The sequence below is a fragment of the Phaseolus vulgaris genome, chromosome 3, assembly GCF_051622355.1.
Source record: "Phaseolus vulgaris cultivar YP4 chromosome 3, ASM5162235v1, whole genome shotgun sequence".
NCBI lineage: Eukaryota > Viridiplantae > Streptophyta > Magnoliopsida > Fabales > Fabaceae > Phaseolus > Phaseolus vulgaris.
This window is the reverse complement of record NC_143500.1, coordinates 34,115,908-34,125,514: the sequence shown is the minus strand read 5'-3', so window position 1 is coordinate 34,125,514 and position 9,607 is coordinate 34,115,908. Positions and strand designations below refer to the sequence as shown.

The following is a 9,607-nucleotide window of genomic DNA, read 5'->3' as shown; positions in this document are numbered from 1 at the left end:
GGAATCCTATTATCAATCACACCAACTTCACCTACTTACCACTTCAATCTGTCATACTTGTCACACTCATTAATCAAACCCATTATTTGTTAGTAAATGAGAATTTACACTGTTTTTTTGGCTGCCTTGATTTTAAAGATCAATAAATAAATAAAATTACAACAGAATGAAAATTAATAGGTAGTTTCATTTTTTGTTTAACATCTTAGAAAGAATAAGTAGAGAGATAAATGAATTTAATTTGTTTGGTAGATGGAAAAGAGTAAAAGTATTTTTTTAATCTCTTTTTCAGTTTTTATAAAATGGATCAAATTAATCATTTTCAATATTTTTTATTTTTTGAATATTTATATCTTACACAAGCACTAAATATTTAATTTAATTTTTCAAAAAAAATTATTTTTTTCTTTTTGCGTGGATAAAAGGTCATTTTGGTATATATATCGGTGTCAATTTGATCTTTTATTTTAAGAGAATAGAAATTCTTATTTAATTCTTTAATGTATGTCAATCTTTCTAATAAGTTTTATAAAATCATTTTATTATTAAATAGTAGTATTTAAAGACCAATTCAATGCTAAATTATATTTTATAAAAGCTAGAAAAAACAACTTATACTTCTTTGTGCATTTAGGAATTAAATAAAACAATTTGTTTGTTAAAGCTAATTTGTCACTAGTTTATAAATATCCAGAAATAAATTGGTCATTTTTGCTGTACGCTTTCATCAAAACCTAACACCTCCCTGGTCTATTGTCTTGTTTGGTGTTAGCACGGTTGAGTTGACAGTGCAAGTGAAACGTGTTACCACCAAATATGATGATAATTATTCGTAACTAAATACACTCTCATGTTAATTAATCAGCAAACAATTGTTCATTTGAGATAATCAGCAGTTTTAATTAAACCTTAAACCATCTTACTCTCCACAAACTAATTCTGATATAAACAAAGGATCCATGAAACACAGGGAAAGAAAACTTGCTTTGAACATTTTTGCTTTTAAGATAACCATAACCACTACACTACTATATACATTCTGAATTATAATAATAATAATAATAATAATAATAATAATAATTCAACAGTACAATCTAATATCTAATATTATTGCCAGAGAAGAACACAGTCTGTGCTGTCTCTTCTGCTACCAAACCTGGAGCCACCATCCCATAACCGCACAACGCAGCCGTTAAGCGCCGCTAAATCCTGACACGTGTACCACCCTTTCTCGTTCTCTCCCATTCTCATCCTCAACAACCTTTCCCACCTCTCCCACCATTCTCCTTCTCCGTCAATCTCATTCCACTCCTCCGTTACCGTCTCCTCCCTCTTGCATTCTCTCTCACCCTCGTAGTAAAAACTAAAGCTAAACTTCCCCTTCCTCACTCCGTCTATGTCGACGTCAGGCCCATTACCAACCACAGTTGGGCTCGGAACAGACGCTGGCTCCGCGACAGCAACCGGGTCGGACTCATCCAGAATGGGGTGATCGGGCGGCGGGAGAAACTCGGACTTGGGTGGTGGGATCCTCCAGAAAGTAACGGCGAGCCAGGTAAAGAAACTGTTGAGGAGGGTGATGAAAGCGAAGGTGAGGTAGTTGAAGGCTTGAGCCTCGAGAGGAGAATCAACCTTGTTCATGGTGCGTTTGTGTGTGAGGTTGAAGTGAAGATGAAAAAGAAATGTGGTGAAGGTTGATTATTATATGGGAAAGATGAATGGATGGTTGGAGAATGGGATCTTACATAAGATGCTCCGAATCGACACCTAAGATGCTTCTTCAATTATGTTACAGTACATCCCATCACACATCCCAAAAATATCAAACTAATACCACTAAAATAATTACAACTTGGACTTTCACAGAGGTATCTTTAACATTTCAAGGTATGTTTACTAGGCGAACATTTCAAGGTATAACATAACTTCTCCTCCATCCTTCTATATCAACAAATAAATTTCAGACTCTTTTTTTTTTTTCTTCTAAACACCAATTAATAATATCAAATTTATCTATTCAATTTTTTTTACTCTAAAGTTTTCCAAAAAAAAAACATCTTTATGGATTAATGTATAAAAAGAATAGCAATAGTAAACTTTTCATTTTTTTTAAAATTAATCTCTTCCGTTTTTTGTTGTAAAATTGAATATCATTTATTATTTGTGAATTAAGAAATTATAGTAACTTAAAAAAAATGTCTTACAATTAAGGAAAAGTGAAGTATTTTCATAAATATGTGAACTAATTAATTAAATTTGTATTAATTGTATGATTTTGGTACTTTATGTTTTTATAACAACTTATTAAATTAATAGGGTGTGTTTAATGAATGGAATTTATGATATTTATAACAAAGGGACTAAATTCAGATGTTTATATTTATCATTAAATTACTAATTAATATATTATAAACACATTAGCATGACTAACATTAATAATAAATTATTACTAATGATATTATTAAGAAAGATTCATAGACACACCAGAAGAAATGATTAGCTTTTATATATTTATGTCGCTCTAGTGTGAATGTGTTTTTTATTGGTTAAATTTATGCAAAATCGATATAAAATTAGTTTTCATGGATACGTAAGAAAGAAGAAATTTCAAACAAATAATAATTTAATCTAATTTAAGTTATGCGTCGGTCTGACTAATAATATTTTTAGAAAAAAAAATATTATGTCAGTTGTAACGATGCATCGTTATATTTTAATATTTTATTTTTTAAAATTTATTTATTTTAAATTTATTTATTTTAAATTTATTTAATGTATAATATTGTAATAAATATTTTTATTTTTATTTTTTATTATATTTATTTTAAATTTAATGTTTTTAATATTATAATCAATTTTTTAATTTTAAAGTTTTGATATAATTTAGTTAAATTAAATTTATTAAGTGTTTGATTTTAAAATTATTTTAAAAAGTTTAGAAAGAATTGAAAAATGTAGAAAAATAATAGTTGAATAAAAGAAAATACGTATTTAAATTTTGTAAATGTTATATAAAATATTTTAATTTTTTAAATATTATTTATTTTAAATTTATTTAATTTATAACATTGTAATTAATATTTTAATTTTAAAATTTTTGATATAAGTTAGTTAAATTAAATTTATTAAATTGATTAAGTGTTTAACTTTAAAGTTATTTAAAGAAATTATCTTAAAAAGTTTATAAAGAATTGAAAAATGTAGAAGAAAAATAATAATTGAGTAAAAAAAAATACGTATTTAAATTTTGTAAATATTATATAAAATATACATAAATTTAAGAAAATAAATTTAACATGAAGTAATTAATTAATGTAAAATGTAATGGATGTATCTAAAAATAGAGAGTCATTTTTATCTTAAAGTCTGAAAGTAAAATTAAGAAAATAAAAAGTGAGATAAAACTTTTGATTGGTAACTTAAATAAATTTGAATGTCATATTTGTATAATGGATGAATGAACCTAGTGATTTTTCTTTGATATTCATTGTGATTTAAAAGATGTTAATTCTCATAAATGAAGTATAAGATCATCTTAAAGATTTATCGAGAATGTATATGATACAAACATATTAAGACTAAGTGTGTAAGTAACTTATTCCTAATTTTTAGATTGCTACAATACCCAAAGTGTCCCAAACTTGACCACATGTTCTATAAATGCAATTCTTATAGTTACTAAATATAATCTTCTAAAGAAATTGATATTTTTCAACTGAAACACATAATAATGTAGTGACTTTTGAGTCACAAGATGAAACATATGCAATATAAGTGTGTTAATACAAGTTTTCCAATGTACTAAAGAACAAATTCATAGATTTAGCTTCTTTTATTGTATGTCATTGACCTTGTATTAAGGAACATAAATGTTGTACCATGTAAACAAATTCTCATTGTATAAATAATAAGCCTTTGACAGAGTAATTTTAGTAGACTTAGTTCTTAATAAATGTAACATATATAACTCCATTTCGTCTGGGTCCTGTATAGAATGAACTTAGAATCATGGAAGAGAGTTGATAATTAGATTTTGGATTATAAGTTCATAATCCTGTCCCATTGTCATTTTGGGAGGAGCATATGTACTTGTTTTTTTTTTTATTGCAGGTAGTAAGGTAAGAGTTGAACTAAGAACTGGATTGTAAAGGCTAAAAAAGGGTATCATGAACAATTTTAATAACATAATTCATTGATATTCGTGGTAGTAGATGCTATGACACATACAAATTATACTTAATTTGATGAAATTGTTTGATTTGAAAGAGAACCTTTATTTCAATATCACACCTTAAGAGTTATTTTTTGGTTAAGACATTAATAAATTGATTATTTTTAGATAATAGTAGATAGTAAGAACACTTGTAAGGATAAATGTTTTTCAAACCAAAGTTTAATTGAATTATGTATTTATTTTTGTTGTATAAATTAAATTAATTTTTTGTATAAATTAAATTAATTTTTTATTGTATAAATTAAATTAAGTTTTTTCTGTATAAATTAAATTATTATTATTTTTGTATAAATTAAATTATTTTTTTATAATTTTTTTATAATTAAATTAATTTTATGTTGTATAAATTAAATTAATTTTATGTTGTATAAATTAATTTTTTTTGTATAAATTAAAGTAACTTTTTGTTGTATAAATTAAATGATTTTTTTAAATAAATTAAATGATTTTTTTTTGTATAAATTAAATTATTATTTTTACTATAAATTAAATTATTATTTTTTGTATAAATTAAATTAAATTTTTTTGTATAAATTAAAGAATCATTTTGTTGTATAAATTAAATGAATTTTTTTATACATTAAATTAATTTATTTGTTGTATAAATTAAAATATTTTTTGTTTAAATTGAATTAAAATTTTAAAGTTTTAATTCAGTTTTTAAAGTTTTAAATGAAATTAAAATAATTTTTTATAAAAGGAGCTTTGACGTCCACCTATACATCGAAGGTGGTCGCACGCATAATTTATCCTATTTAAAGCAAAATTTTCGTTGTCATGCTCAATCCCACTTTCCCCAAATTAGAAAATCCAATTTCAGTTTCCCTTTCACACTTTGCCTCCAGTCGCCGCTCCACTCCATCATTTGTCGATGTCACCGTCGTCGTCGTCTCCGCTCCACTGCACCCTGTCGTCGTGACTGGTCTGACATTGTTCACTAGTTGTCTTATTTCCTTCTATTTTGGTCTTCATTTTTTCCTTTTATCCATTTTCGCTCTTGTTCTATTTTTTTTTCTCATTCTTCATTTCAGCTCCAACCTTTTGAACTCCACCTAAGATGACCTAGTCTCTTCACTTTTGGTTCCTTTCTTTGCAAAATTTCATTCTACACAACATCAATTAGTTTCACACACAAATCCATCTCAACAAGATGATATCATAATCATCATTGCAAGAAAGACCATTATAGATTGAAGGTTGCCAATGAATTCACCACATGAAATTACTTCCTCATTTAGTTCATTTTTTCTGCCCCCTCCAACCAACATGCTTTCACTTCCTAAGTTTGGAGTAGTGGTCTTCATGATTATGGAAAACTTAGATGGAATTATTGAATAAGAAAATGAGTTTTTTACATTTTAACGGTAAAAAACAATAATTTAACCACTTTTTAGAATAAAATATTAAATTATAATAAATAAGGAAATAGGATAGGAAGAATAAGATGGCACAATTTTCAAGATTTATAAGTAGTTGTATTCGACCCAATATGTTGCACTAAATTGGGCCATAATTCTGTTAGCCTAGTGTGGAAAAAAAGACCATTTTTGGGTTGTAGGGCACTGGACATGATTTTAACACCTCCCTTTTTTCTATTCCACTTTTATTCTTAATCTCTTTCATTCTCTGACCGTCACTACGCCTACAAGCATCCTAAAATGTAAAAGACAACAAACAAGCACACATAGTATTTTAGCATGTGGATTCACTATTAAAAAAAATCACTAAATAAAAATTAATTTTAAAAAAAAATAATTAGTTACTATAATGACTAAAGTAGAGATCAGTTAAGATACTTAAAAAATTATTGATTTCTAAATTAGTTTATATTATTGATAAATAATTTTTAAATTGGTATCTAATTAACTACCAAGATTTTAAATACCAATTATTTAGATTATAAATTTAGTAGCAAAAATCTTGATAGCTAATTAGATACCAATTTAGAAACTATTTATCAATAGAAACTAATTTAGAAACAAAAAAATTTATTAGTATCTAAAATTGTCTCTAATTTAGTCAATATAACAACTAATTATTTTTTGTTTCTAAAATTGGTTTCTATTCAATGATTTTTTTTTTGTAGTGATTGAAGAAATTAAATATTTATTTATATATTTATAATTATCATTCATAATAAATTGATGTTTTAAAATTTGTCAATTATAGTATTATTTTCAGATGACTAAAGTTCAGAATATAAATAAATATTTTACATATATTGTTCATATTCTAAATTTATGATAAAAAGTTTAAATTGTGATATAAGATACTTTGTAGATTAATACGTAGAAATACTTTTTTTTTGAAATTTAGTTTGTGTTTCTTATTGAAAAAAATAGTTTAAGTTTACACATTATCATATATATATAAACAGTACACAATGATATTTCAAAATGGACTAAATATTATTTTATCATGAATTTGTGAATATGATACATAAGAAAAATGCATAAAAGAAAAGTACATAAGAAAAAAAACTTGCAATCGCAAGACTAATGCTTCACAATTCATGTTATATTTTTATTTAGACATATAAAAGGTGTTATAAGATAATTATTTTAATTTATCTATAAAAAATATAACTAATAAATATGAATTTTTGCAAGCAGGTGTCTTTTATATAAGTGAGTAAAATAATTTATAAGTGATAATTGAATGTTAATTATGTGCAAACATGTTTTTATATAGTCTATACGTTTGGATTGGTGGTGTAGTTAATAAAGAAAACTTTAACCTTTAGTTGTTGAACTTTTTAATTGTTTGCATCAATAGTGTTGAACAATGTGATTTGATGTCTCCAAATTTAAAAAGAATGCTTGAAGACTTTGTTGTCGGTTTTTTGTGTCCATCTACTAGTCTTTGAATTGTTAATCCACTCTTTAAGATGATCCAAGGTTAATTGAATCTTAATCTTTTTGAAAATATGAGTTTTCTAAAGAGTGTGAAATTTCAATATGTTGAAATATCGATTCAACTGGTTGTTTGACACTTAATAGCTTTTAAAATCAGTTTGAAAAGCTTGGCTTTATTTTGACTTTGTTGTCAAATTGATTCACCTAGTTGTTTCGAGGATTCAACTGGTTGTTTTTCTGAAAAACCTTAACAAAATTCGGTTAAGTGGTTTAATCTATTTTAAATGATCCTAACAACTTTTGCTTTTTGATTTAACTACTTTGACCAATTGATTGGAGTATAAAAAGGTTGTTTTACGCTCCTAAGCATTAACTAAGAAAGAGAGATTAATCAAAAACAATTTTCACGATTTCAAAGAGCTTTTGGATCATCTCAAGTATGGAATAGGACTAGGTCTTGCAATTCTGAACTTTAATCTTTGATTTACCCAAGTATATTCTATTCCCTTCTTCCTTGAACATTGTATTTCTGTGTGTTTTGGTGTGGTGCAGTTTCAGAAGGTGTTTCTAGAAACTGTGTGGTTTGCCAAAAGTGATGTGTGTTCTTGAAGGGTTCAAGATCATCACTTTTGGTGCATGATTTGTAATCTAGGTTTGATTACATAGTGAATGCTTAGTGGTTAACTGAGGATTGGATGTAACTTCTGGTTAAGAGTGAACCAGTATAAACATCTTGTGTGATTCTCTTTATCCCTACACTTATTAAACTGTTTTAACTTTGTTTTTCAAATCTGCTGATATAAACAACCGGTTGTTTCGTGAAAACAACTAGTTGATTTTCTGGAATCAAGTTTAAAAACAATTTTCTATTTGGCTGAATAGATTTTCCGTTGATTAATTCTTGATAGCTTTTCACTCAACCTTCAATACTTGTAAAAAGCTTTAAAAAACAATTCACCCTCTCTTGTTTAAGACCTCTAATTCTAATAAAGAGTAGTTAAGAATTTTAAAAAATTAAAATTGACCAAGTGATGAACTTGAAAAAAAGGAAGTATGCCTTTAACAACTTGGAAATCACTCCCTTCTTCCTACAAACATAAATATAACACAAATAAATAAGAGGTTTTTGCTAAAAAGTTTTTGGACTAATTATGATTGGCTAGTAGTGTTGATGAAGATATGATATAAAAACCTTTTTGATATGTGAGATGGGTGTTTATATTAAAAACCAATTTTTATTCAGTTCATTATTTGATGAACATAACATAAATGAAATTCAAAATCTATCTCTCTCTACTCGTACAACCCTTCCCTCTTATCTAAAAGGTTCTTAAGAGAGTTTCTATAACCATCCTAGATTAGAATCCATGGGGTCTATAATATTGTGAAGGAAGAGTAAAACATAAAGTTTGGATTCTGGGTATGGGATAAGTTTTCTCATCTCACTTTTTTCTCCTATCACTAAACAAATTTTAAATAAAAAATAATTAGTCATTATATTAACTAAATTAGATACTATTTTAAAGACTATAAAATTTTTGGTATCTATAATAGTTTCTATTATTAATAAAATTTATAAACTAGTTTTTAAATTGGTATCTAATTAAATACCAAGGTTTTAGCTACCAACTTTAGAATCTAAAATAAGTAGTAGCTAAAACCTTAGTAGCTAATTAAATGTCAATTTAGTAACTGATTTATAAATTTTAATAATAATAAAAACTACTTTAGATACTAATAATTTTTTTAGTCTCTAAAATTGATTTTTATATCATGATTTTCTTATAGTCTATATATAATACATGCATAAGTTGGAGTTTGAGATATATGAGGGTTTTATGGTTTTGAACTATCTTTTTTTTGGCTTGATGAATATATTTTGGAGTTTTAAGTGATTTAAGAATTTTCATAGTATCTTTAATTTTAGAGTTTGAGATTTAGAGTTTAGTTCAACCTATATTTTTTTTATATTCAAATAAATTAAGGTAAGAGAAGTTAGTGTTGCAATGACTTCTATGTTTGGGTAATTTGGTTAGAAAGTTATGGTTGGTTGATCATAATTTCAAAAGCTACATTTTGAGTACATGAAATTGATTGTAACTATGGAAGTTTTAAATGAGTTTGATGGTGTGTGTATTCTTTATATATGACTAGAAAAAGATGATAAATTTAAGTGGACCAAACAACACTTGTACTTGTATGTGTTTATACAATTAATATAAAATTATGTCTCTTGAAAATAATCTTCGTTTGTCTTTGTAATTGTTTTACTTTTAGGATAAAACATGAGTCATTATAGGTATTACAAGTTGAATAAGAGATTATTTTAAGATTTTACCTAGGTTTTAGATTGATGTTCCATCTCAAGAATTTTAATTTGAGTGTGTGCTTTTGATTTTGAAACAATAAATTAAAATCTTGTGTTTTGCAAGGTGATTAAATTGATAGTTTTATTAGTGAAATTTGGTACAAAATATTTTTAGTCCCCATAATTATAATCGATATGATTTTTTTTATC

At 25.8% G+C, this 9,607-nt stretch overlaps 1 protein-coding gene across 1 annotated transcript; it reads right to left on the bottom strand.

Annotated features, from left to right (window-relative positions):
• Positions 1-971: 971 nt before the first annotated feature.
• Positions 972-1,736, bottom strand: LOC137807147 (uncharacterized). Its single transcript, XM_068607624.2, has one exon. The coding sequence runs from the start codon at positions 1,639-1,641 to the stop codon at positions 1,108-1,110; it is 534 nt and encodes a 177-aa protein (XP_068463725.1). The 5' UTR covers positions 1,642-1,736; the 3' UTR covers positions 972-1,107.
• Positions 1,737-9,607: the final 7,871 nt, after the last annotated feature.